Source organism: Colletotrichum lupini, chromosome 3 (genome assembly GCF_023278565.1).
Source record: "Colletotrichum lupini chromosome 3, complete sequence".
In the NCBI taxonomy this organism is placed as follows: domain Eukaryota; kingdom Fungi; phylum Ascomycota; class Sordariomycetes; order Glomerellales; family Glomerellaceae; genus Colletotrichum; species Colletotrichum lupini.
The window spans coordinates 1,759,762-1,785,928 of record NC_064676.1 but is presented as its reverse complement, the minus strand read 5'-3'; the positions used below and the strand labels follow the sequence as shown (position 1 = coordinate 1,785,928).

The window sequence follows — 26,167 nt, the reverse complement described above, 5'->3', positions numbered from 1 at the left end:
CCCGTTCGGACGGCAGCAGATTTCTTGGGGAAGAGCCCAGTTCGGATAGGTGTACGCCGTACGGGTAGAGAGTAGAGGAAAGCCTCCCGCCCCTCGTGACTTGATACTTCTCGGAGCCAAACTTGGCAGCGAAGCTTTGTCTTGAAACGGTTCAAGCCCATCGCATTTTGCCGGGAGACAGTGGCAATCCCCTGCGCCGCGTACGCACTAGGAGATTCCATGGGCCTGACAATTTACCTGGGCCGGCAGGCTGCTTCGTCCTCGTGCAGGACGATATTCTCAGAGTCGCTATGATATTGACAGCTGATTGGGAACCGGTCGACCTCCGCTAGGATTTCACGCAAAGGATCCCAACCAAGTGGTTCCAGCTTCCAACACCCCCCCCCCCCCCCGCCCCCAAGAAGACCGGTCTCTAGACCTAGGCCTTCCCGGTCCGATGCCCCGTCTGAAGCTGTTCGCACTGTTTATTCTTTGCTTCCCATCTGTTCGTCTTATGATCCACAGCTCCATATAATAAGACCTGGAGACCCCGCGTCGTAGATTGAAGTTGTCCTTCTCGCCCTGTCCGTCCCTCTCAAGTCATCCTCTGGCCCAAAACAACACGGAGACCTGCTTCTGGCTCTTGCTCTGGTCGCCGGCAAAAAGCCAAACGTCAACTCACCACGACAAACCCACACACGATATATAGCTCCATTGAGCAGACGCCAAAATGGGTTTCCTCAAGGGCGTTACACAGAAGAAGACCAACAGCGAGGCTGTTGTCATAGCTCAGGAAGAGGCGCCGGATTTTGAAAAGGTCAACTGGGTGAAGGACCCCGGTCTGAGGAAGCTTTACTTCTACGCCTTCGTCCTTTGCATTGCCTCCGCGACTACTGGTTACGATGGGTAAGTTGCGCAAACGATCTTGAAAGAGAACACAATCAGGCCCGTTTGCTGACAGTAACGTGATTTGCAGCATGTTCTTCAACTCTGTCCAGAACTTCGACTCATGGCAGTCCTTCTTCGATCACCCCAAGGGAGGCCAGCTTGGTCTTCTTGGTGCCTTTTACCAAATCGGCAGTCTGGTTTCGATTCCTATTGTGTAAGCGACGTTCTCACACGAAGCCCCCGGGCGATCGACAAGTTTACTGACCCTTTTGAAGCCCCTTCATTGCCGACAACTTTGGCAGAAAGATCCCCATTGTCATCGGCTGCTTGATCATGGTTGCCGGTGCCGTCTTGCAGGGCGCCTGCACAAGCATGGGCAGTAAGTAGCTACAAAGATGTAGCAGCGGTTTCTCAGAGGCTGACCATTCGCAGTGTTTATGGGCGGTCGTGTCCTTCTTGGTTTCGGCAACTCCTTTGCCCAGATCACGTCGCCCATGTTGCTCGCTGAGCTTTGCCACCCCCAGCATCGTGCTCGCTTGACGACGGTTTACAACTGCTTGTGGAACGTCGGTGCCCTCGTCGTCGCCTGGCTCTCTTTCGGAACCGACTTCCTCGGAAATGAGTGGTCGTGGCGTATCCCTGCCATTGGCCAGGCGGTGCCCTCCGTCATCCAGCTCGCCTTCATCTTCTGTAAGTCATCTTCATGAATCGAGGTTCTCCGTCAGATTCTGACTGGTTATCAAAACAGGGGTTCCCGAGTCTCCCCGTTATCTCATCGCCAAGGACCGCCACGACGAGGCCCTCGCGATCCTGGGCAAGTACCACGCCAACGGCGACACCAACAACCCCACCGTCCAGTTCGAGTTCCGCGAGATTCGCGAGACCATCAAGCGCGAGATCGCCGCCAAGAACAGCAGCAGCTACCTCGACTTCTTCCGCACCGCCGGCAACAAGTACCGATTCATCGTCCTCATCTCCCTCGGTCTCTTCTCGCAGTGGTCCGGCAACGCCATCATCTCAAACTACACAAATATCCTCTATGCCAACGCCGGCATCGAGAGCTCCACCGCCCGCCTCGGCCTCTCCGCCGGCCAGACCGGTCTCTCCCTCATCACCTCCCTGACCTTGGCCATGCAGGTCGACCGCTTCGGTCGCCGACCCATCTTCCTCGCCTCCACGGGCGGCATGCTCATGACTTTCGTCTTCTGGACCTTGTCTGCCGGCCTGTACGAGGAGCACGGCTCGCCCGGCTCCAACTACGCCATGATCTTCTTCATCTGGCTGTTTGGCTTCTTCTACGCCTTCGCGTGGTCCGGTCTCCTCATCAGCTACTCCATCGAAATCCTGCCGTACAAGCTGCGTGCCAAGGGTCTCATGATTGTCAACTTGACCGTTCAGGCCGCCCTCACGCTCAACAACTACGCCAACCCCTACGCGTTTGACTACTTTACCGGCCACACCTGGAAGCTGTACCTCATCTACACTGTAAGTTTTCACTCTGCTTCGAGGTCAATGAACATTTTGGCTAATGATATTGCGTTTCACAGTGCTGGATCTTTCTCGAACTCGTCTTTGTGTACCTCTTCTACGTCGAGACAAAGGGCCCTACGCTCGAGGAGCTCGTCAAGGTCATCGACGGCCCCGACGCCCAGGTTGCGGACCTCGATCTCGCGCAGGTCGAGCAGGAGATCAAGCTCGGTCACGAGGCCGAGGAGTTGGAGCACAAGCGCGGTTGAGAGAGGCTATGTGTGTGTGTGCTTGGCACCATCGCGTTGGGGATTTCCCTTCTCCCAAATTTAGCATCTCACGGGCTTAAAGCTCCGTGACATGAAAGCATATACGAGCATGCAGATACCCCCACTATTTAATGTTGTACAGAGATCATGCGATACAGACCTTTTATAATGATACGATCAAATATACAGACATCTTGTGTCATCTACTATTTGGTTTCATGAGGACGTGACAATGTCGGTTGACTCCATGTCATTGATCCAACGTCTAATAAAGAATTAAGCGTCAAGATCACCTTGCTAACATCTCAAGTGTGATTTGTAAACTGTCAAACCTCCCAGCAAGGTGTTTCCAAATATCAGTCGCTACAAACTGCCTACTGCTATGCTCTGCCATCACATCTGCGTAAACCTGTTAGCTTTCAAGTCGACTCTTGAACATCATCAGCGTGACGGCCAAGATCAGGTAGACCAGGCCGCCTTCCCACCGTCAACTAGACCCAGCCTCATCATCCCTCACCCCAACCAAAGCCTCATTCCTCTCCACCCCCTCCCCCTCCAGCTCCGCCCTCTCCATCACATCCAGCATCCGCCTTCTTTCCGCAAAAACCAACGTCACCCACTTAATCTCAGCAGCCTGCCTCCTCTCGAGCTCCGCCCGCGCCCTCTCGAGCCTCTCCTCGTGCCGCATCCGCACGCTGTACATAATCTCCTCCCGGATCGTCCGCTCCTCCTCGACTTTGAGCTTGTGCCGCGCCACCTCCTCGTCCCGCCACCGCTCCCACGCCCGCCATCCCTTATCCATCGTTCCGCGGAACTCCCGCATCAGCACCTCGATGCGCGCCTCGCTCGAGGGGCGGTCCGCGAAGAAGCTCTCCAGCTGACGGAGGTACGTCTCTTCCGTCCTCTGCTCCGCCAGCACGCGGGCCGCGTACTCCGCCGTCAGGCTCTTGACTCTGGCGGCTAGCTTATCCGCGGCCGCTTCGACGAGGGCTCGCTGCTCAACCTCCTGCTTCGACTCGAGCTCCGCCGTCGACATGGCTTCCTCGTTGGCCGCGAGCTCCTTCTCCTTATCGTGCTGGTACCGCACCAGGAACTCCTGCAGGTCGTGAATCTGGTCCAGCAGCTCGCGCAGCTCCTGGAACCTCACCTCGACCTCGTACCGCCTCAGACTCTCGAGCCGAGCCCGCTCCTCCTCCCACGCAATGCGCGCCTCTTCTTCAAGCCTCTCCATCTCGAGACGCAGCAACTCGGCTTTCAGCGCCTCCTCGCGCTCAAACTCCTCAATCTGCCGCAGCGCGTCGCGGAGCTCCTCTTCGGCCTCGGCCTCGCGCCGCAACCTCTCCCGCCGCCGCGCCGCGGCCCCGTTCTTGATGAGTTCGAGCTGGTTCATGGTGCAAGTGCACGTCCGCCACCGCAGGCCGCAGACGTAGCAGAACTGGTAGCCGCACCGGCACGTCATGTGCTGGCACGCCTCGCGGTGCTCGACGAGCGCCTGGCACCGGCCGCAGTGCTGCCACCCTTCCTCCGCGGCGAGGGCGTTCGTCAGCGCGAGGTCCCGGTCGAGCGGGCAGTCTGCGTCGTTGGCGTGGTGGGGTCCCCGGCACATGCTGCAGCTGCGGTGTCCGTCGCGGCACCGGGCCACGCGGGATGCGGCGTCGACGTGTTCGGGGCGCACCCAGAGGCCGCAGGGCGGTTCGGCGCAGTAGATGCGGTCGGCGACGGGGATGGCCCACTCGGCGGCGCGGTCTTTGCAGGTCTTTGCCAGGTCGGGGGAGATCTTGCGGAGGTAGAGGCGGGTTGGGATCGGGTTGAGGCAGCATTTGGGGGGCCAGTGTTGTTCGTTTTGGACGGCGGTGGAGATGAGGCGTTCGAAGCAGTCGGGGCAGTAGCTGTGGCATGTGACTTTGATGACTTTCTTTGGGCTGAAGTCGTCAAGGCAGGAGACGCATTCGCTGGTGGGTTTGGTGTTAGATGTCGAGAATGGGTTCAGTGTTGGAAAAGGGGTTAAGGGGGATGCGACTTACACAGTAACAGGAGCTTTCTTTTGCTTTTCTGTGACAGTAGAAGCGGGTTCATCAGACACTGCTGCTTCCAGGCTCGTCTTGCTCGAGTTACCACCGAAAAGGGACGTCTCCTTCGCAACATCCTTTTCACCAATCTTTTGCAAGATTCTCGTCAGGGCGAAGCGGCTTCTTTTCTTGGGCTGGAATGGCAAGACGATGAGCCCCTGTGACAGGGTATTGCCCTCGCCCGCTCCCGTCATCTCGGGAAACAGCTTGAGATCTTCGACATTATCAACTTCTTCCGTTTCGAGCGCCGACGATGGACCGGGTTCTCCGTCCGGACTAGTGATGATGATGGGAAGATACGGCTCCTTTACCGTGCCGTCTCCCTCGTCGTTTGCGGTTGCTGCTTCGGCTTCCCGCTGTTTCTCATCTTCCTCTAGCTGCCGCCGCTGATTTTCCTCGGCGGCTCTTGCCTGAAGGTTCTCGATGGAGACCTGGAGGATCTCGAGGGCTACCGTGTTAGTGAGGTTTGGCGCTGTTCTGAGGGACGCTGGCGGGTTGTATTCAGTCCACCGGGCCTCATCCTCATCCTCACCCTCTTGTATTGAATTCGCCTCGTTTGCTTCATTCTCATCGGCGGGATTCTGAGCTGTTATTTCTTTGTTGGTGATGGGCAGAGTAGGCTTCAACTCATCATCGTCAAAGTCTCGTAGGGTCACAAATGGGTCGCCGTAGAACCCCACGTAGTCTTCCAGGCGGGTGGGCACGTTCGTCGCAGTCTCCATCTCGACGACGGTCGACGTGGTTGTCGTCATGTACTTGGGTATAAGATGCTGTCTTAGGTAGGATGTAGATTTTGGCTCTTCGCCGATAGAGAACGGAGAGAAGAGCACAAATAACTAAACGCCACGCCGAACAGTCCATCAAGAGCGGGAAAAGTATCTATCTAGGTAGAAGTGTGTCTCATACCAGAGCCCTGGCGGAAGATATGGATATGGAGAATCTAAACAATCCCACCAACGAAACGTAAGAGTCTCTCTACATGGCGTGAGCGGAAAGCGGAGCATGAAGGAAGCCAAGGTGCAGTCGGCGGCTCCTCCGAGCCTCATGACAAGCTTGAAGAGATCCCCATTTTTGGGGGATCAACGACGAGGCACCCTGATGACAGCTCACAGACCACAGGGCTGAATCTGCCCCAGCTGCACTGCTAGACTGTCGAAAGAGGCGTGGAGGTGGTATGGAGAAACACCACATAAAGTTACCATAGCATTGGCGGCGGCCAAGATCGGCTCTATCGTTTTGCGAACTTGGCCCCGGACAAAATGGGTTGGTAGCCCGCCAACCGGGAGCTGATTAGATCAAGGCAGACTCGTCAAGCACGATGTCGCGAGGCGAGACCTGGTTGGTTGAGTCTCGTGTCTTGAAGATAAACATCGCGAAGAAGGCCGAGCTGGCTGCGAGTGGGCTGCGTTGGTGTTGGGGGCGGAGCTGGGCACGTTCGGCTACTTAGCGCGCGGGCAGTGCAGTGCGCCCTGGAGGTCAGTCTGTAATAACTGCCGCAGTTGGTCACCGAATGGGTTGCTTGGTGCCATTAGAAGGTATGTCACGCAACGCTTAGCCTCCTGAAGATTGGTTATGGATAGTTTGGCTGATGGTGAAATGTTCCAGTCGGTGATAATACGTCGTGGGATCATGTCGTACTCGCGCTGCTGTGCCTTGCAGGCCGAGTTTCCGCCGATTACGGCATAGATTGACGTCCTTGGTAGGGAGCTGGAATGGTGTCAGCCTAGAGCATATAAAGAAATGACAAAGGAATATTCAAAATAGCTCTAGATGAAAGTTTAAAGGCGTGACTTTCTCTTCCGTCTATGATTTCTGATTTCCGTCTGAAGCTGGACAGAGACGAAAGAGTGAGGATGAGGAACGCCTGCCTGAAGTTTGAGATTGGGGCACGGACCACAAGCCGATCCTTCCTGCCTGACCTGGCTCAATGATCCATAGGTGCCAAACCCGGTGCAATTTTCACCAGCATCTGTAGTGTAGTGGTTATCATCCTTGCCTTCCATGACTCTCCGCGGTTAGCAAGGGACCCGATTTCGATTATCGGCGGATGCATGAAAGTAACCAATTCGATATCTTTTTAAGGTGCTTTTTCTTTTTCTTTTTTGACTTCGTCGAGCATGAGGTACTCTCGATTCACTAATTGCCCATGTTGTGTGTACTTTCCATGATGGGAAGAGCCGCCGCAATTTGCATAGCTCATAATGAAGGAAGCTTGCCACCTTCCAAGGAACTCGGCATCAGGCATCTACAGGTTCTCTATGTTTCGATACGCCAACGCGTGCTACTTCGGCCGCAAATTCGGGGAGCGCCATCTCGCTGCCTCAGCCAAGTTTGTTTAGACTCCATATGAAACAACAGATTTCAGTTGACAAATGACCATTATCTTAGCAATTGGTACAATGCACCTCCCCGCCACTTTCAGCTCCATCCCTAAATCTTTGACTTGACCTTGCTGAACTCGATCTTGTTGATGCAAGAGCCCACATTCTCAAGGCCAACTTCAACAACGTCTCCGTCCTTGAGCCACAATTGGGGCTTGCGACCCATGCCAACGCCCTCGGGACTACATATACCGTCAGTCATGGGGTCGGCTAGGGCTCTTCGTTGATCTACTTACGTTCCGGTGAAGATGACGTCTCCCGGGAGCAGGGTAGTGCCCTGGCTCAAGAAGGAGATTGTCTTCTTGATGCCAAAGATCATGTCTTTGGTGTTATTATTCTGGCCCATTCGTCAGTTCTGAACCCACACTTCGTTGCCTGCGGTCCAACACCCACCTGAACGGTCTCCCCGTTGACCTTGGTAAAGATCTTGAGGTTTTGAGGATCCTTGATGACCTTGTTGGTCACAATGCCAGGCCCGAACGGCGCCCAGCCGTCAAAGCCTTTCCCGAGAGACCACTGACCGCCGCCACGCTGGATTTGCCACTCGCGGTGTGACACATCGTTGCCCACGGCGTAGCCGAGGACGTAGTTGAGGGCATCGTCCTCAGAGACATCCGCAGCGGTCTTGCCAATGACGATGACCAGTTCGCACTCGTAGTCCAGCGTGCTGCCAGTCTGAGCAATCGGGTGCACGGGAACAGGGTCAGTCGGTCCAGCCAGAGAGGTCACAGGCTTGTACTGGGAGAAATCAGTCTACCATTTTCTTCTTTCCTCAACGAACGACGACGACTTACGAAGAGAACTGGGAATTTGGGAATTGCCATGTTTGACTAAGGAGTGCTGTTAGCTATTTGTGCAGAGCCATTTCCAGGGTTCTTTGGCTCTAATCTCACCTCCTTGGCGTGGTTGGCATAGTTGAGGCCGAGGCACCGTACAGTCTTGACGTGCTCAGGCGCAAGGGGGGACAGCAGAAGGCGGATGTCGGCGACGTTTTCTGTGACGTCGTGTCTTCCAAAGATGTCGCCCGTCACGATTCTGGCTTGCCTCGCCTTGGCGATGTCAGTGACGCCGCTCGGCAGAATTGCATCGCCGTAGTACGTCTTGCCGTCCCGGGCAAGGAAGCGAACGAGTCTCTGGTGTGAGAGTCAGTATATCGGCTGCTGTCAGTCACTCCTGGGCAGCGATTGACTCACGGAAAATGAGGCCATATTTACGACTAATCAACTGCAAGTTTGTGGTACAGGCTGAAGAAGAAACCAAGCAAGATAATGGTACAGTAGATGAGAATATGTTGCAGGTGATAGAATGTGACAAATATCGGGAGAGGAGCCGAAGACGGGACGCTGTAGCGACTGGACCCCACGAACGTGAAGCCTCCGATTACCATCCGTCGACCCCACACCCCCCCCCCATAGAGCACGGATTCCAGAGCTAAACCCCGGCTCGCTGTTCGGCGTCAGATGCGCCAGAGCGAAGTGAATTGCGTAGCACTCTGGCGCGCCGGCTAATGCATCGGCATCATTACGCCTTGAGCTTCCGGCAGCTGCGCAGCACTACAGGTGTGCACCTCTTCCGGATGCGACTCCACAATTCCGAGGAGCTCCTTCCAGCATCAAAAGCTAGAGTTGACAGTTTCTGGGTTACTGCTATGGACAGGCAGAAGAGAGTACTTTACGGGGTTCATAAGACTACCTAGGTTTGCTCAAACACCCTTTTAAGGGAAGGGGCACTACTTACTTTTGCCCCTTCCAGCATCATGCCAATGCCAATGCTGCTGCTTAGTCATCTAATCGACCTCCGACTTCCGCCGTTCCTCATTGGCCCGAGCTACAACGATGGAGCTCTCTTTCCTATGGTTGACATCAATGATTCAACATCCGAACTTTCTCATTACGGTCCTCTCATGAACCATCAGAAGAGCATTCCTTCCGCAGTAACGCCGATTTGACGTTCGAGATGGCAGTACCGAAGCGCGGTCTTTCTGGCCTTCAACGGGAGGTTTTGGCACTCTATCGACAATGTATCCGGGAAATTCGGAAGAAGCCAGAGGTAACATTTCTTCAACGTCTTCGACTTGCATGTGAGATGTTGATACCGTTATAGACTGCACGACCTCATTTTCAATCTTTTGCCAGGCAAGCTTGTGCACCAGCTTTCTTATGTGCCGCATACCACCATACTGACCAACACATTAGGACAGAGTTTGAAAGGTACATTACGGTCGACAAGCGCGACTTCTCCGTTGTAGAGCATTTATTGCGGAAGGGCCGCCGCCAGCTCGAGACGTACTCTTCACCGAGTATCAAGGACATCAGCCGGTGAAGAAACCACCATCCTCATGCCAAGAAACTGGGCTTATTCACATCCTTCTTCACACGGTTCCGTGTAATGTTGGGAAGGAACGTCGACTTTAATGTCCAGGGCCACGCGCAAGGCACAGCACCGACTGCCTCCCCTCTGTATCACCATATGTCTCTCCTATGCTACGTTTTTGTTACCTAAACCACATGATACCAACGCAAATTCTTCTTTGGATCCATCGCTACTATTCCAGTGCAGCGAGCATGGACGATGCTTGATTGCGATAGAGTCTTCCGAGACTGCAATTGTATTTCACCTTGTTCACCACCGCCGCCCATTCTTAAATCTGAGCCGACACAAGCACACCAGGCAGCAGAAGACGTCTTCCGCAAGCCCATAAGTCGGTCTGTCGAGAGTCTCCGTCGTCAGCAACGCATAATTGTACATACAGAGCGCGCCAGCAGAGCCAGGCTCCCATCCGGTAAGGTTACCGGCTCTCGTATCACTGTAGCATCCGCGAGAAGAGCGAGCCAACTTGTCCCGATCATCGTCTCCCAAGAGCGAGAGCTAGAAAGACTGCGCAGTATTGTGGCCTCGGACGCTCTTCAGCCCTTGACGCCGACCTCTCGAAGGCACAACAGACCCTCAATACAACGGACGCCACCTGCGTGGTATATCGCGATGGACCCTGCGGTTCAAGCCGGTCCTAGATCGCCGAGACCACGAGGCTCTTCTTTTCGCTACCAACGTGCTGTTCCAAATCGGGCATCAGAGCCACGTCCCGTCCGTAGAAGACCAGTTGCAGGTCCTTCGGGATCCCCAAGTCAGCCAAAACCGCCCAACTTTGGCAACAGTCCATCCAGAATCCGAGGTCACCCTCTGTCGGCCATGGTGGATTCTGGCCACACCTTTCAGCACAGCGAATCGGTGGCATCCCACGAGAGAAGACTCGGAGTTGCTGATCCACAGCTGTAGGAAGCTGTTCGTCGGAGTCTTTCGCAGCAGAGTCGAGTATCCCTTGTTGCTTCGCCATCAAATAAATCATCAAACCAATCTTTCCGAGCACCTCAACCTCTATCGAGAACCTCCAGCCGGCGCCGGGAAGTGAATCGTTTCGCACGGCAACTAGAGATATATGCTGAACGTAGAAAAGCTGCAGGAGAGCTACCTGTCTCTACCCCGACACCAGAGTCGGTTATATCGCTTCACACAGTTACAGCTCTTCTTCCGTATGAGGAACAGTTCCAAGCTGTTGGTCTAGCAGTGACTTCTGAACAGCAGCGTCAGAAGTCGCCGCCCAAACCGTCTCCCAAAATGGACATGAAGACGAAGAATCCACCAGACATCGAAGCAGAGCCAATCTCGAATCGCTCTAGGGACACCAGAAAACAAGCTGAACCAGGCCACCTTCAGCTTAATGGCTTGAGGAGCGCTTCAACAAGCTCATCCGATTCATCAACTTCTGGTACGCAGGTTGCCTTTGCACAACCAGACGCCTGGGAGCTCGCCTTTATCGACGAAGTTCCCGCCAAGAAGGAAAGTTCTACTTCGAGATGTTGTAACCTACCTTGCTTCCAAAATACGAGAGACCAATCGATCGACATGCCAACGGGTCGGCTACCTCCCGCTCCGACGCCGACAACAATTGACACGCCAAACAAGATATTGGCAAAGTGGGAACCAGTCTACCCCCAGAAGACAGAGGCGCTACAGGGCTGGCGTAAGTCGAGCTCTATAATCGTCGGCCAAATCGTTGCTGACTCTTTCAAAGGTGAGAAAGCCTCTCGAGATGTTCGAGCCAAAACATGGCACGGCAACACGGCACAGCGTCCATCAACCTATCGGCCACTCAGGGAGGCTCCCCCTTCTCGCAACGAGACAGAAGCACCAAGTCCCAAAAGCAAGTCTCCAAGGAAAGCGGTACCTCATGGCTTGGAGGACGATAAACCGCCCATACCTCCAAGGGCCCAAGCTCGTATCGATCGTTTGAGGAAGCAATCAAAGGCGCCAAAGCTCGAATCTTCAGCCCCTAAGGGGATACGTAAGGAGTCTCAGCAAAACGTGTTTTCAGATCAGGAAAACTTCCCACCAGGAGATAAAGCCCTTCCTATCAAGGCCAAAAGACCAGTGAAAGCCACCGTATTATCAGAGTCAGACGAGAACACTGTCGAAGTACAGGCTCAGGAGTCATACAATACCAAAATCTCCACAGGGTCGAAAAAGCCAGCTGGCGTTGTAGACAAGCCTCTCAGGGTTTCGATCAGGCAGCCCGAACGCAAGGCTAAGGAAAAGGCCGCTCTTCTGAACAAGCCTACACAAACGGATTTTGAGCATCCGCCAATTTTCCAATCTGGGAGGATGTTCAGAAGCCTGCCGGGACCCGCAACAGAAGTGGAAAGAAGAGAATGGTCGGCTCAGACGAGTCGCGGAACTATCACACCTAACCCTGCTCTACCGTCCACATGGAAACTGACCTTGAGCTCATCCTCGTCACTTGAGGTAGCCATGGAAGCCGCTTCACGGGAAATGGAGATGCAAGAAGCCAGGCGATCCAGGCATGAGACACTCAGAGGACACGACTTGGAGGCACAAGCTATTCCCTACATGGCTGCAGAAGCCGAACATGACGAGCCACTCCCAGAGCCCGTTGACGAGGAAGCTCCCTTACCCTCAGCCGAACAACCCGAAGAGGGACGAGAACCGCTGCGAGGTAGTGATAACTCGGACCCCAAGGAGCAGGACGACAAAGACATTGATGACAGAGATGTTTTGCGAGGTCTCCACATCGCCATATCGGCTGCTTGTAACGAAGAGGTCGACGCATGGATCCGACAAAAGACGGGTGTGCGCATTCGTCGATTCTTAGCAGACTTGAAGGCCTTTGAAACGCTGGGTGAAGAGGCCCAACCGGATCCAGCCAAAGAGCGCGCGAGGAACAGGAGAGCCGACTCGAGGAAACTCAAGGCACAGATTCGACAATCTAAAGCTGCCAGGGAAGCAAGAGCAGCAGCACAGTGACATCCACGCATGGGATGTTGTTACTGCTTGCGAAGATCAGGAAAAGGGCTTGACTTTATGTAGTAGTTTTAGATTCTGTGCCACTACCACTAATGGGCACCAATCCTAATTGTCTACCTCACTGCCTAATACCATGTTGATTCAACAATGTCGGCTGGCTCGTAAGCTGCCATTTATAGCAATTTGAGGCCCGGGAGACCGTGTGAGACTTGATGCAATTCATGTATTTCATTCAGCCGAGGTTGCCCTGATAGGCCCCGATCCTCGTCTATCGTCTAGACCGAATAAGTCTTGTCTTTTCTATCCTTTGTCCGGACCATTATCCCAAAGCTAAGGAGGACTACCCACGCCTCCCCCCGCGGCCTCCCCTCCACTCACTCCTTGTCTTGGGTCCCTCCTCGCCGGTCATCTCTGAAATATAAACCTGGCACTCTTAGTGGTGCCTCATGTCTCTCTTGCCATGATTAATACAAATGTCTCTGGACCCCCTACTCGCTCGCTCTCAATGTTGTGGTACTATGTCGTACAACTCTGAACAACGCTGGACGGATGTAATGTAGGCCGCAAAGGCGGTCAACCGGAATGAATGCGGAAAGTGTGTCGAGTCGAATCAAATAAAATGATCTCTTTTTGTCTCAAGATGAGAGAAGACGTCGAATCATGAAGGAGTCAACTGATCCGCCATCATCTTTCGAACCTCCTTCTCCAAGTTCTCCTCGGCATTCTTGTCGTCCAAATCCTCCACCGCACCAGTGACCTTCTCGGCGAGCTCAATCTTCTTCTGGCAGGCTTTATAGATGAGCTCCTCAATGGTGTGCGATGTCAGCAAGCGAATCACCTCCACATCCCGCGTCTGGCCGAGGCGGTGAGCTCGGTTCTCGGCCTGAATGTCGTCCTGCGGGTTGTCGGATTGATCAAAGATGATGATCTTATTGGCAGAGGTCAGGTTGATGCCAGTGCCACCAGCGCCCGTCGTGAGCAAAAAGGCTGTGATATCTGTATCGTTGTTGAACTCGTCAATCAGATCCTGGCGCTCGGCGACGTTGGTCTGGCCATATAAGACGCAGTGCCTGATGTTATCGGTGTGAAGGACCTCCCGTAGGATCTCAATGACCTTTGCAAATTTGCTGAAGACGAGGACGCGGTCGCCGTTGTCGCGATACTGGTGGATGAGCTCTAGTAGCTTGACGACCTTGCCACTGTCCATCCAAGAACCCTCAGGGACGTCAAGATGCCTGATACAAGCGTAATCACGGCACCAGAGATGCAGCTCGAAATCGGAAGAATTTTGCAGCTCCCCAATGAGATGGTCAATCCGCGGTTGTTGCAGCTCGGATTGCGGAACCTCTCGCATTAAAATATTCGCCATCTTCTCAACCTTCTTGTTGTCAAAGTAACGACGGAATAGTTGCGGGTGAAGAGCCGCCTTCCGAAGCTGCATCCAGCTGTTGTTTTGGTCGCTCTGACGCCCGGTTGTCGTCTTCTTGACCGGGCCAGCCTTGAAAAGTCGCTCGTAGTCCTCGTACAGTTCCTTCTGTACTCCTGGTGCCAGATCGCAGTATGCGACATTGCAAATCTTGGCCGGCATGTCAGAGAGCACCTGCTGCTTGCGACGCTGCAGGATGAACGGCTCCAGAATCGTTCTGGCTCGGCTGACACGCTCGCCGTAGAGGAAAGCACCATTGTTGACATCGCGAATGGTGACCTTTTGGCTGAACATGTACTGGAGCTGGTCCATCCGACCGTTGAACTGGAGTGGGTCAATGAAGTTCAACAACGCCAGCATTTCCATCAAGTTGTTCTGAACAGGTGTTCCGGTGAGAAGCATTCTCCAACCGGCCTTGATCCTGATCAAGTCCTTGTAAATCTTGGTCTTGGGGTTCTTCATCTTGTGCCCCTCGTCAAAGATGGCTGCGGCTGGCTGCAACTCTCGGAGAGCCTCCAGGTCCTCCTCGGAGCCGACTTGGGTATAGGTCGTCAAGACGACGTGGTAGTCCGACGGGTTCTCGAGCATCTCGTATGCTATCTCTCTACGTTCGGCTTGAGGACCTTGATATGCAAGAATCGAGAGGTCGGGAGCAAAGCGCTGGAACTCTCCCATCCAGTTTGAGAACGTCGACGGTGGTACAACCACAAGATTGGGCCACGGCCTCTCACCCTTTCCGGTTTTCTCGTAGTTTTCGACAAGATGACAGATGAGAGAAATGACCTGGCAAGTTTTGCCTAGCCCCATCTCATCGGCTAGAATGCATCCGTAGCCACTGTTGTACAGGAGGGACATCCAGTTGAGACCGAACAGCTGAAAGGGACGCATAGTGCAGTGCCCATCCATGAACTTCGGCTGGCAGGAGATTGGCGGCTCCGAAAGCTTTTGAGTGTGGAAGCTTGTCGGTGTCAGGGGGAGATCGCTGTTAGTGGAGGAGCTCTGTGTGCTCCGTTTCTGACCCTTAACATCGAGGTCCCATCGGCTGATCTCCTGCTTGACCTTGTTCGCCTTCTTCTCGCATTCGGCTACCACTTCGTCAATGGCATTGACGCTGCGAGTGAATTCCATGATTGCATCGACCAGGGTCTCTCCAATTGGAACCTTAGGCCTCCTGCTGCGAGCGTTTGCCTTCTTGGCCACCGAAACGGCTTGTACCTCGCTAATGGTATCGAAAGGCCTCTTCGTCTCAATAATCTTCAGCTCGTCCATCTTGATATTCGTCATGGCTGACAGATCCGCGATCGAGCTGGTGTTGATGGCTTGGAGAGCCTTGTCCTGCAGGCTGTCCTTGACCGCCTCGTTCAATTCATCCTCGTTATCAAAATCCTCGTCTTCATTGTCATCAGGAATGATGATAGGCTCGTCCACTTTGTCGGCGGCAAGCTCGTCTAGGGACGGCTCGTCTTCGTGAGCCTGCTGGGACGCAGGTGGAGATCTACCGGGGCGACGACCTTGCATCAAGCGCCTGCGCTTGGGCTTTGGTGGTGAGGGGGTGGTGCTTCGAGAAGGTGTTGGTAGAGTCGGGGCATGTCGCCCGAGTAGTTTTGGCTTGCTGGGTGAGCCGGGTCTGCCTGACTTGCGGTCCATGTTCTTTGTTCTTTCGTCGCCAACGGTTATGCTTGGCTTGGTAGAGCTCACGAAGCTGTTGACTTTGGGCTTCAGATGCCGACCATCCAACAAGTAGTTGATTGCGTCCTCAACATTATTGTGGCATGCGGTCAAAGCTTCCTTATAGTATTGAACCGGTATCGTGCCGTTGAGCGCCTCAGAAACCTCTTCAATCTTCTTTTGCAGCTTATCCACCGAAACGTACTCAAAGTTGGCGACATGCTTCTTGAAAGATGTCTGGCTGATATTGCCACGGGACGTTCGATCATCTTCGTCATCTGACGAGCCTTGTATGAGCACAGGCTCCGCCGAGGGCCTCTTCCGCGGGTTGGAAGGCGCTTGTGACTTGGGGGGCGGCTGAAATCGTGAGCCGGGGGGCACGAGGCGTGAGAAGTAGCTGGATTTGTTCTGGAACGGAGAGGATGCGGGAACCTCAATGACTGAACGCGAAGAGGGGGAGGAGGAATGATCGGGTTGCGTCTTGGCTTGGGACGCGAGTGACGTTCGATTGACAATTTGCGTCGCTTGTGTCTGGTAGGGGGATTCGGGGATCGTCTCGTCGGCGAGCTCGTCGGCGTCGTTACCGCGACGAAGGCCTCTGATCGGTGACGTGCCCATTGCCGAGCTGCCCACCGGCGGCGGTGAGGAGCTGAGGGTATAGTTGATTACCATGGCTCGTATAGATGTGTTTGTTGCTTGTGGGAAGTGAGGTGGAAATTGGGAAGTTGACAAGCGGAGGTACGAAGGCGGACAATGGTCGATATACAAAGGCGGGGAGAAGTTTGCTCAAAGCAGAGAAGGACTCGAGGACTTTGCTGCTGTGAAGATGTCGATTGTCGAAAGGCTGTGCGAGATAATTAACGCTAGAGCAGGAGAAATCGCAAGGTAAAAGAGCAACAGATTGGGCAATTGCAGGTATCCGTGCCGCCTTCCAAGATGTGGGCGCTCCTGAGCAGGCTGGCAGGAGAGGGCCGAGATTGATTTTGAACCGACGGCGGCACTGGAGTGGGAATTTTCTGGGGCAGATCGCAACGCCCCCCCATGTCCGTTGACACGGGAATCCAAAGAAACGCGCTTAGACGAATCCCCATAGCGCGTCCGCACGTGGTTGGCGTCATCAATTAAAACACCGTGCGGACAATCATCCCTTCGAACTGTGGGCACTGTCTTTTGACTTCACGTCTCGTTTTTGAGGAGACCTCTAGCAGCAAGGCTCAATGAGCGGGACCATCAAACTCATAAGCCCCAACCGACGTTCATCAACTCCGGGTCTTCCGCAACGTCCTCGACTGACAACGAGCCTATTTCAACGTCGATAATCAACACCTTGTAAGTTTCCTGTCCCTTAGCACAAGCTATACGAGACCATGCGCTTACTTTACACCTTTTCCAAATCAAGATACACGTCATGGCGACCCGACGCATCGTGGCCTCGGAGAAGACCATCCTCGAGAAGGATGATGTGGTTGGTGCCAGTCCCGCTGCTGGCGACAAGTCCAACATCACTCCTGCTGTACCAATGGATGTCATCTTGAAGCTTCTTGGATTCACGTTGGCCATGATTGTGTTGCCCATCGGCACCTACTTTGCTACGGTCGACTTCCTTTTCAAGGGTAAGTAAGCTGCACTCGTGTTTCTGCCTTTTCCCATTCCACTGCCAACCACGATTGGACGCGCCCGATTAATCTGATAACCAGGCAATTCGACATTTGCCGGCGCTCTTGCTGCTGTAATGGCCAACGTGGTATTGATCAGTTATGTTATCGTTGCCATGAAGGAGGATCAGAGCGACCAGCTGGAAGCGAAGAAGCAAGGGAAAAAAGACCGTTGAGATTTGGGACGGGCAGTCAATCGACACCTTGGTGCCTGGGGTGGCAGCCTGGAACACGTTTCACAGTTTCCGTAGGAATGAAAGTTGTGTCACACATCCCTCTCTCTCTCATCAGATATGTTACACTATTGATGGCAAGTTTACCTCTATTCAGGAGATTATATTACGTTGATCTGGTCTTCTTCTAAGACCTGGCTTATTGAAAGCCACACCAGTGTGATAATGAAGCCTTATCAAATTTCCAACGCCTGAACCGCCAAGTCATCCCCAAGCATTGTAGATGAAACATTGTCGTCAAGCCACCATCAAGCCTCCATGGCTGCCGACTTCGCCCTCGCAATCGTAAACTGGATCCTGTGCATATACCTCGATCCAAACAGTGTGTATTTCGTTGTTTTTTTGAATCAGAAAATAGATAGCCATACCTCTCGGCTATACTCTCAAATTGACGACCCACCTCAAAATAGGAACGGCCGTCTCATCAGGGGAGAAGGGTACTCCGGCAACTCCACACCAGTGACATATCAGGTATAAGCCGATCTCTGCCCGAGAACACCATTACACATCCAGAATCTAAGAAAATGGGGGTATCGACAACATTAAAACGAAAACCAGCTCATATCTCATGCCTTGTGTTGTTCAAGATGATTTGCTGAAGCGCTTAGAGAACCAGCTCTTTCTCTTGGCCGGCTCAGCAGGTCTAGGCTGCGCCGGTTGCTGCTGTTGCGGTGGGGAGGCGCCAACTGGTCTCCGAAGGACGTTCGCGCTCTGTTGCTGAGGTACCTGGGCTCCGTTGTTCACAGCTTGATAGGCATGTCCCTTTCCATTTGGCGCGCCATTGTCAAACTTGAGAGCAGACGCCTGGTGCCCTTGGTCCTGACTGAAGCCAATGCCATAATCATTGGTGGGTTCGGGCCTACGAGCCGGACCGCCACGCTCAATAGAGCTATTGTCGCTACTAGTCGGATCGGTATGGTAGCCTGCATGCTCCCCGGAGCTTCCACTTGCGGCGGCTGATGTAACAGTCTCGTATGAGCGGTCCTTGTTGGGAAGGGGATAGATGTTCTGATCGCCGCGAGCGTAGCCGTTCATGTGGGGATCGGTCTGCGTCCTGGGAACTCTCTGTCGGTAGGGAATGTTGTTGCCGCCATTGTAATGTCCTCCGCCATTTTGGTATTGATCGTAGTAACTCTGTCGGTTAGACCCCATCTCAATCTGACCGCTTTCGGGACGGAACGAGCCCGGGCGACCGTTGTAGTAGCTGTCATGGGGATGGCGTCCTCCACTGGCTATATAATGGATTAGCTAGGCTGTGCAATCAGTCGGTGTATAGATAAACTTACTGGCATAGTAGCTGCTGCGCCTGTTCCATGTTTGGACCGACTCTGTATCTGAGCGAATATAAGACTGTCGCCGGTCTCGGTCACGATAGCCTCCATCAATGGCGGCCTCAAAACTGCGAATGGTATCAAGGGGTCGTTCCCAACGGCTACGTGTGGGATTAGATCGGTCGGGTTCGGCTGAGAAGCATGGTTAGAATAAACAGGCTAGGTTTGCGGATCCAGAGCTGTAGCGTACCAATTGGGGCACCGGTGGTGTCCTTGTGCTGAATGGCGCGCAAAGGAGCCAAGGAAGTCTTGGTCATTGCCTGAACTGCGGCTTCGGAAGCTGTTAGATATCTTACAACCGACATCACAGGAGAGTGGTAACTTACAAGGTTCGGCCTCACTCATGGCGACGGTAGGATCAGCTTTACTGTGTAATCTCTTTGCTTCCTTCTCTTCAGGTGTCTCGTGGAGGTCGATCTTGGGGTGACTGCCAGAGCTCTTGTGGGATTTGTTGGACTGGAAACTGAAGGTTCTCGGCCGGGACTTGGAGCGTCTATGGGGAGTTTGATTCTGGGCGTGGGATGGGGACTGCGCCTGGGCGTTGGGAGGTGGTTGAACAGGCTGAGGCTGGTCGTACTGCTGCTGATAAGGCGGGAATTGGGACTGGCCGTTGTCGTATGAGTCGGGGCCTTGTTGGTGATAGTGGTGATTCGGTTGCTGGTGCTGGGGAGGCAGCGCGGGAAGTGGATGGTGTTCAGCCATGACGGACGACTGGGGAGGGTGCTACTTTTAATTGATCTGTCTCGCAAGTAGGCGGGTTCAGTGGGCGCGGACCTGGTCTCGGCGAGCAAGGTCGATGGATGGAGCTATTGCGTGCCTTATCGCGGGTCAGCAAGGGGAAGAGTGGGCGGGCGGTTCCCAGAGGTCGCTAGCGAGGCGGCCAAGGTTGCGTTTTCCAGGGGTGAGCGTGAGATGATGGAGCGCGGTGGAGCGTTGGAAGGGGCAGAATAGTGGAAGGGAAGGGGGTTTGGGGTGTGCCGTATGCCTGAGTGTGGTGTTTCTGCCGACAGCTGGGATTGAAAGTGGATGCAGAAACTAGCAGAGAATAGTGTACCCGTGGACCGGGCTGTTTCCAGTGTTCCACTTGTTGACGATGTGTGTTTGTATGAGAAGCAAATCTTCGGGGACGGAGAACAAGCAGTTCGAGAGCAAGTTGAGGTGCTTGTGTGCTTGGGAGATGTTTTTTCTTTCTTTCTCAGATACTGTCGCAAGGGGGCAGGAAAGCAGGGAACTGGGTGTCTCGAATGTGGCTGGGGGTGAGGTTGAGTCGACAACCTGGAAGGCACTTGACTTGGTACGAACGGCAACGGCAACAACTCCCAGCCGATGAAGCTGCCCAGGTGGGCTGCGGTGTGGTTGTGGTGCCGAGCTGGAAGGAACGGCCAGGCAACCCGACGACAACAGCGATCCAATGAGATGGCCACAGAAACACCAATGACAACGACAAACCCCAGCTGAGGGTACGGGAACGGGAACAATTGCAGGTGCAGGTGCAGGTGTTGGTGCGATGGAGGGTGCTCACGGACAATTCGGTACGTACCTTGCCTTTTTTTTGGGCCGATGTTTCGATCCTTGGTACGGAGTACCTTATGCAGCGAGGTATTGCTGCAAGCTTGGTGTATCTTGCTGCAACAGAAGCAAGAGAGAAAGAAAAACGGGAGGGAGTCTGACTCTGACTCTCGCGCTCTCCCAAGTCTCAACTCTCGGATGGATTCTGATGGGATTTTGGGAAGACAACTTCGGGCGAGCGACGCCAGGATGTTTGCTGAAAAAGCGCTAGGGCGATTTGAATTGGAGGCGTTACAGGGAAGGAGGGTGGCCGCAATGGGTTAAGCGTCACGTCTTTTTTCGATGGGGTGGTCGGACGCTGGAGTCAGGTCCGGCGACGTAGGGGAAAAAGTGGTGACTGGGGGGCTGGGACGCTCAGGGACGCCGGGGCCAGCAAGTGCTGTCCTGGTGCTGTAAACTGGGTCTGCCCAGACGGCAAGCGCCTCCTGCTTGTTGATGAGTGTCTTGGTGATGTGATGTTGCCGTTGGGTTTCTTTTTCCGCCGGCTGGTTCTTCTCCTGCTGTTTGCTGCCAAATTCTTTCTGCCCAGGTTGAAGAATTGACGTGTGTTCCGATATAAGGATGTAAGGATTTTTCTCAAGCAAAACTAGCTTGGCCGGCTGTGGTTCTTGCCTTTTTGTGTTAGTTCTGTCGCTCTTTCCTTCTTTTTGAGTGTCACCGGCAGTTGCAGCAGGGTGCGGGCAAGCTGGCAGGGTTCCCATCGGCCTGAGCCTTAGGTGAGAAGGCTTTTCCTGACAAAGGTACGTACCGGTAAAGAAAGTATCCTGTTTCCTGGCTTTACTTTGGACGGGAGGGTCCTTTGAGGGCAATCAAGCCGTTGCTTCTGAATCTGACGTTCTGTAGCCTTCTTCGGACGTTTCGTAACAAAAAACGAGTAAACTGGGTATTATGTTTGATATTGCCTGTTGATCGATGATCGAATGCGACGTAGTTGGCGCGTTTGCGGGCGGTTGGTGGTGGGCCCGGAAGGGCTAGGACGTGGAGGCCGTCGATCGTTCGCTTGATGTGCGTGGTGGAACTGGATGGGCAATGCCAATGGCGGTGCAGAGCAATGCGAAATGCTGTCGTTTCCGAATGGCCAATTTCGCCCCTGTCGTCGTCGGTTTGTCTGTCTGGAGACTATCTGGCTATGGCTGACGTCAAGCGGCGGTAATCCTCACGTGTTTCAAAGCGCCTTCGCGTGGTAGCTCGAGGTACGGTATGGCGGAACGCAGCGGTGTCCTTTTCCCCTTTCCTTTAATTTGCTTTTTTTTCCTTCTTGTCTTTCTCGGCCCTTCCCTTTCGGCCCTTGGCCTAATGCGTCCTGGAATGGAATGGAATTGGATCGAGAAATTGTCGATTGGGGGGTGCTTCTCAGCTCCTGTGCTTCCAGGACCAATTTGTCCGGTCGCAGAGCACGAATTTTGGTCTTCGCTCCGTGTCGGACGTTTTACGTTCTCGGGTCTGCGTTTCTGCTCGCTGTCCCAATGTCAGCCAATCTGTTTTGCATCCATGTGGGCGATGGGGTCCAGTGTCTTCTTCATCCCACGTCGCAGCGCCATGCATCGTGGCACGTCCTGGCGCCGCAGCCGACCGCTGCTTGCAGATGATGGACGACCCATGGGGACCCAAAAGAAATTCCCACCTCTGTGCGTACCTGGTTTTCTTTCAATGGCCCCTTGCTACTTTGATTATCCCGGACGTGGACGGGTCGCTTGTCGGATCGCTCCGAACAGTGAGGTTTTATCAAATTGCCTTATTATAGATGGTGCTCCGGGGATTGAAAGGGCGTCGATAGCGTCCAAAGCCAGGTCGGGTCAATGACAATGACTGGTCAGCGAAAGAAGGTCGAGGTGGCAAATGATAAAATATGGCGAGATGCCAGTGTGCGTGGTATAGGCAGCGAGTGTGAAAGGTGATTCACTGTAACCCTGCAGGTGTTGAGGCAACGAGGTGGATTAATACGTCGTCAAGTGTGGATGTGAGTGAATTGGGCGAGACCTTTTGGAGGTGTAACAAGGCCAAAAACATAAGGATGGCTTAGAATCCCAACGCAAAAGCGTGGCGGGAGGCCTTGGGTATCTATACGAGCCTCCAACTCAGTTGGGCCAACGAAGGAAGAGCCGGCGACAGAGTGTGTGAGTGCGCGTGTGTGTGACTGGAGGGAAGGCCAGCTGAACAAGGTGGTGTGTAGTGACAAGTCAATGATGATCTCGACGACTAAAGCGTAAAGGTGTGGCCTGTCCTGGTCTGGCCTGTCACGACATGCTATGGCAAGAATAATAAGAAGCTCCGGTGGTACCTATCGTACCTTATGGTCCTTCCCTCACTGAAACCCGTACCTTGCTGCCATTAGGTAGGTTACTAGGCAAGGTACTTCATAGTCGTACGAAGCTTTAGAGAAGGTCGGCGCCGATGGGTCCCGCACTTACTTCACGACACGGGAAGGAAAGAGTGAGGAAATTTTTGACTTCGGGGACCTTTCTTTCCCAAGGTCCGTTTATGGCGTGGCCTCATGAGAAAACCTATCAAAGGTATCCATGTACCTTTAGTACCGTACGTATGCACACAAGGAATGCCTATCAAGCGATGCGGCCTAGCAACTAACATAACCACACAACGTACGACTCCCTCGAGTCTCTCCTCAAATGTCCTCTCCAGGCTCGTAGCATGGGAAAGAAGCTGTACTTCGAACAGATGCACTGCTCCATACAGCCCTGCCTGCCTCGGCCGCACCCTGTTCTCAAATGCCGGGCTTTCCATCGAATGACAGGTGACCGCGGGCAGCAAGATCAAACCTTTCTGTCCAGCCTTCCAGTTGACAAGGGGCCAGGATCTATAGAGTCAAAAGAAGATACCTACTGCAGTAGCAAGATGGCCGGTATCGAGTACTGCTCGGATGCAGTGCGCCAACGTCGTCAACAACATTCGAAAAGCCCCCCCCCCCCCCGGGTGCCGGTCTTTCTAGAAACCCAGCAGCCTATTTGGCACAAGCTGCACTGCAGCTGGCCGCAAATTGACGCAGAGGAAATCAAAGGCCTGGCCTTGCATTCCATCTCAAAATTCCAATTGTTATTGTCCGCGTCTGCTCGGCCTCCACAGTGCACCCACCCGCCTTTTCCACCTTAGCCGTCTCACGCCCACCTCCCATAACCTGTCACAACCTCCCCAAGCACGTTCCTGGCCTGGAACTCGAGCTTGACGTGTGTTGCCCTGAGACTCCAAACCGCGTGCGTGTACCTCTCAGAATCAGACGCAAGACAAGCACCGGTCAATCAACGGACTCTCAACCATTGGCAATAAGAGGGGTGCTCAGGTGGAGGGGAATTCCTCAAGCCCGCGCCATTACGCGTTTCGCCCCTCATCAACCATCCCACCCGTCCAACCCCAGCACAGTTATGAGGTTCCATCCAAGAAAACCTTAGCCTTAGTCCTGCAGGCTTGTTGACGGACGACAAGACCCGATCAGCCACCACTGCCACTGCGCCGAACCAGGATCGACGCCCGGCCAGCCATTACGGAGTACTTCCAGTCAATATTGAGGACAACCGCACACAATCGACTACCTACCTACACTACCTATCATGGTACACGGTATCTGTACCTACTGTACGCGACTGTTTGGGACTTCGTACATGCAAACCAGCGAGGTCGCTACCAGACGGCGCACGACGGGCTTTCATCATTCCCATTCCGCCACTTTGTTCCTCTGGCTTTGAATCGATGCTACTACAAACTCCCACCTTCGCTGTACACTATACACGGCCATTCTTCCCACTGGCCAGCGTTGTTGCTGAGCGAGATGCGGCCGCATGGAAGACGTGCGTCGGGGAAGCACAACAGTGGTTCAGTCTGAAACTTGACTGCCTCTGCATCATTCAAGCAGGCAGTCAATCATGATTGTCCTTTCCGATCCCGAACGACAAATCACTCGGTCAGTACCTCATGTGGTTTGTCTGTCTCGCGGGAGCGGGGCTGCGTTGCGACTCATGGAAATTCTGGCACAGCGCCTCAAACACAGTCAGCCAGCATCTTTCATCTGATCCTCGATCCTCAGATGCCATTAGGACCGAACAGCATCTCGACAATGGACCCCTAAGGCCGAGACACTCAATCACTTGGACTAGACGCCAAAGGGCAGCGAGGATCATGCCCGTCCCACCGCCTCTCCCTCTTCAGTGCTCCACGTTGTCAACTTTTGCCCAGCCCGAGCTTGGGGTGAGATGTTGACCACCCCTGCAAGCCGGTGGACTTCGTGTTCAACGGCCGGCCATACGAAGGCTGACCCGTCGCAGTACTGCGAACCTGCAAGGTCCACTTCCAACCGAGAGTCCGGAATATCAACTTGGCTGCCAGACCGCCGCATAAAGCGTTAGTCTTCAGCTCTGCTCGTCAACTCCCGCGGGTTCCATATTGCATAGTCGAGCTGCGCCTCAATCACAGTTGCACACATGACGCGGATCGATGGCTTACGGTACGCGCACATCAGATACGTGGACGTGTGTACGAAGTACGGGCCAAGTTGCCTCCACAGGGCCGTGAAGTTTTATCCGCTCACTCTTCTACAATTCGTGCCCAGTTCTACACCATATACCAGCCTGTAACTCGGAGTTGATTCGCTTGCATCGAGTCTCACAATCAACGGCCAAGGGACCCCAATCGTACCCGTGAAGTCTCTAGGAACGTTTCCATTGCTTCGAGATTTTTCTATACATGTCCAACATTCTCTGATATCTCCCGCCTTCCCGTATCAAAAATTTTGCGCCTGTCTTTCCAGGAGACGGTGAAGAAACGCAGTGTCGTGCGGAAAATCTGGACAAAGCCTGCATCATCGCAGGGTCCTTCCGATGTTGTACCAGCTCTGTATCCCTTCAAGCCGGCGCGGGGTTGCCACTGTCTCTCAGTAGGTATCGTGTTTGATATCTCCGTACTTGCTGGATTGGCAATACGGTTACCAGCCGGGGTCGATAAGTCACTTTCGCCTTCTACAGTACACACACACACACACACACACACATAGACACCACCAGACGAATGACAGGTACATCGAAGGAAGGAAGGGTCTTGAGGCCCGAGCTTCTGGGTAATTCTCTCCATGTTTCTACTGATCGGCCAGCAGCCTTCCATTTTCGCCGCAGAGCACCCAGGTTTCCCCGTCAAACCTGAAATTAAAATAGAACAACGCTTGCCAGCCAGTCATCGACGCTTGCTAGTTTTGCCTCGAAGCATTCTCTGATATCAAAATGCGTGGAAGAGATACCTATGTCAAACAAGAGCTTCATCACCCTACTCATCTCACCCTAGTCACCTTGCATCTTTACGGATGCTCAGTGGTGTTGCGGTATCGAAAACCGGAATCTACGTTCAATACCATGCTTACACCAACATCCCACACCAGAGCTCAGGAAAAGCAGAAAATAGAGCCGAAGTCGAAGGCCAATGGCATCGCGCCGAGCTAAGACGGCCGGGGCTTCCGACGGCTGGTACGGTGAGAGTTTGTAACCCTCTTCAAGCTCGCGCAATCTACATAGCTACAAGACATGCCAGCAACTGCGTCTATGCTGCAGCCGGGCGGGCTCAAGCAACAGCCCCCTCCCACCATATGCGCGAGACCATTTAACTGGCCGCAGCATGCAGGCTCGGCCAGGTTCTATCAAGATCCCGTCGTTCTTGGAGGCGCAAGTTTGGTCTTTACTGCACGCTATCCAGACAAAGTCGGGTCGGGTTTACTTCCGTGGCACACCATATCCTTGGCCACGCACCCTCTTCGGCCTGTTTCGCACACCACGCCTATCGTGGATTTTGAAAGCCCCGATTGTTGGTCGGGAAATCCCTCCTCAAGCTCTCGCTGCTAGGTGGGTTTCGTCCTCTCTCCATCTCCTCCCACCTTCATGATTCGACTCCGTCGTCGCCCTGTCCTTGGCGTTTCGCCCA

The 26,167-nt window shown here is 53.9% G+C and overlaps 10 protein-coding genes and 1 non-coding gene across 11 annotated transcripts; 6 read left to right on the top strand and 5 right to left on the bottom strand.

Annotated features, from left to right (window-relative positions):
* Window positions 1-709: 709 nt before the first annotated feature.
* CLUP02_05269 (uncharacterized protein) lies at window positions 710-2,603 on the top strand (the record flags this gene model as incomplete). The annotated part of the gene is made up of 6 exons (XM_049284277.1): window positions 710-885; window positions 956-1,081; window positions 1,143-1,246; window positions 1,300-1,557; window positions 1,616-2,352; window positions 2,415-2,603. The coding sequence occupies 6 exons, from the start codon at window positions 710-712 to the stop codon at window positions 2,601-2,603; spliced, it is 1,590 nt and encodes a 529-aa protein (XP_049141420.1).
* A 487-nt stretch (window positions 2,604-3,090) lies between these two features.
* Window positions 3,091-5,424, bottom strand: CLUP02_05268 (IBR domain-containing protein; the record flags this gene model as incomplete). Its single annotated transcript, XM_049284276.1, has 2 exons — window positions 3,091-4,555; window positions 4,628-5,424. The coding sequence occupies 2 exons, from the start codon at window positions 5,422-5,424 to the stop codon at window positions 3,091-3,093; spliced, it is 2,262 nt and encodes a 753-aa protein (XP_049141419.1).
* Window positions 5,425-6,637: 1,213 nt separating this feature from the next.
* Window positions 6,638-6,724, top strand: CLUP02_tRNA102. The gene has a single exon. It is a non-coding gene; the product is annotated as a tRNA-Gly (tRNA).
* Window positions 6,725-7,102: 378 nt separating this feature from the next.
* On the bottom strand, window positions 7,103-8,186 carry CLUP02_05267 (fumarylacetoacetate hydrolase; the record flags this gene model as incomplete). Its single annotated transcript, XM_049284275.1, has 5 exons — window positions 7,103-7,235; window positions 7,290-7,390; window positions 7,447-7,791; window positions 7,848-7,883; window positions 7,947-8,186. Coding segments are annotated over 5 exons (855 nt in total), but the record flags the coding sequence as incomplete, so codon positions are not given.
* A 374-nt stretch (window positions 8,187-8,560) lies between these two features.
* CLUP02_05266 (uncharacterized protein) lies at window positions 8,561-9,375 on the top strand (the record flags this gene model as incomplete). The annotated part of the gene is made up of 3 exons (XM_049284274.1): window positions 8,561-8,612; window positions 8,969-9,102; window positions 9,157-9,375. 3 exons carry the CDS (start codon window positions 8,561-8,563, stop codon window positions 9,373-9,375), a joined length of 405 nt encoding a protein of 134 aa, XP_049141417.1.
* A 1,293-nt stretch (window positions 9,376-10,668) lies between these two features.
* CLUP02_05265 (uncharacterized protein) lies at window positions 10,669-12,372 on the top strand (the record flags this gene model as incomplete). Its single annotated transcript, XM_049284273.1, has 1 exon — window positions 10,669-12,372. The coding sequence occupies one exon, from the start codon at window positions 10,669-10,671 to the stop codon at window positions 12,370-12,372; it is 1,704 nt and encodes a 567-aa protein (XP_049141416.1).
* Window positions 12,373-13,030: 658 nt separating this feature from the next.
* On the bottom strand, window positions 13,031-16,138 carry CLUP02_05264 (SNF2 super family protein; the record flags this gene model as incomplete). The annotated part of the gene is made up of 1 exon (XM_049284272.1): window positions 13,031-16,138. One exon carries the CDS (start codon window positions 16,136-16,138, stop codon window positions 13,031-13,033), a length of 3,108 nt encoding a protein of 1,035 aa, XP_049141415.1.
* Window positions 16,139-16,874: 736 nt separating this feature from the next.
* Window positions 16,875-17,297, top strand: CLUP02_05263 (vacuolar ATPase assembly integral membrane protein VMA21; the record flags this gene model as incomplete). Its single annotated transcript, XM_049284271.1, has 2 exons — window positions 16,875-17,079; window positions 17,164-17,297. The coding sequence occupies 2 exons, from the start codon at window positions 16,875-16,877 to the stop codon at window positions 17,295-17,297; spliced, it is 339 nt and encodes a 112-aa protein (XP_049141414.1).
* A 639-nt stretch (window positions 17,298-17,936) lies between these two features.
* On the bottom strand, window positions 17,937-19,387 carry CLUP02_05262 (uncharacterized protein; the record flags this gene model as incomplete). The annotated part of the gene is made up of 4 exons (XM_049284270.1): window positions 17,937-18,586; window positions 18,641-18,817; window positions 18,876-18,956; window positions 19,012-19,387. The coding sequence occupies 4 exons, from the start codon at window positions 19,385-19,387 to the stop codon at window positions 17,937-17,939; spliced, it is 1,284 nt and encodes a 427-aa protein (XP_049141413.1).
* A 116-nt stretch (window positions 19,388-19,503) lies between these two features.
* On the bottom strand, window positions 19,504-22,586 carry CLUP02_05261 (uncharacterized protein; the record flags this gene model as incomplete). The annotated part of the gene is made up of 13 exons (XM_049284269.1): window positions 19,504-19,695; window positions 19,748-20,030; window positions 20,077-20,311; window positions 20,387-20,461; window positions 20,526-20,866; window positions 20,913-20,979; window positions 21,043-21,373; window positions 21,415-21,712; window positions 21,783-21,832; window positions 21,891-21,988; window positions 22,059-22,164; window positions 22,287-22,488; window positions 22,564-22,586. The coding sequence occupies 13 exons, from the start codon at window positions 22,584-22,586 to the stop codon at window positions 19,504-19,506; spliced, it is 2,301 nt and encodes a 766-aa protein (XP_049141412.1).
* Window positions 22,587-22,648: 62 nt separating this feature from the next.
* CLUP02_05260 (uncharacterized protein) lies at window positions 22,649-26,128 on the top strand (the record flags this gene model as incomplete). The annotated part of the gene is made up of 16 exons (XM_049284268.1): window positions 22,649-22,687; window positions 22,871-23,137; window positions 23,202-23,310; window positions 23,336-23,636; window positions 23,693-23,820; window positions 23,880-24,054; window positions 24,117-24,167; window positions 24,241-24,451; window positions 24,529-24,604; window positions 24,677-24,833; window positions 24,884-25,183; window positions 25,254-25,316; window positions 25,353-25,380; window positions 25,447-25,566; window positions 25,632-25,721; window positions 25,781-26,128. 16 exons carry the CDS (start codon window positions 22,649-22,651, stop codon window positions 26,126-26,128), a joined length of 2,463 nt encoding a protein of 820 aa, XP_049141411.1.
* Window positions 26,129-26,167: the final 39 nt, after the last annotated feature.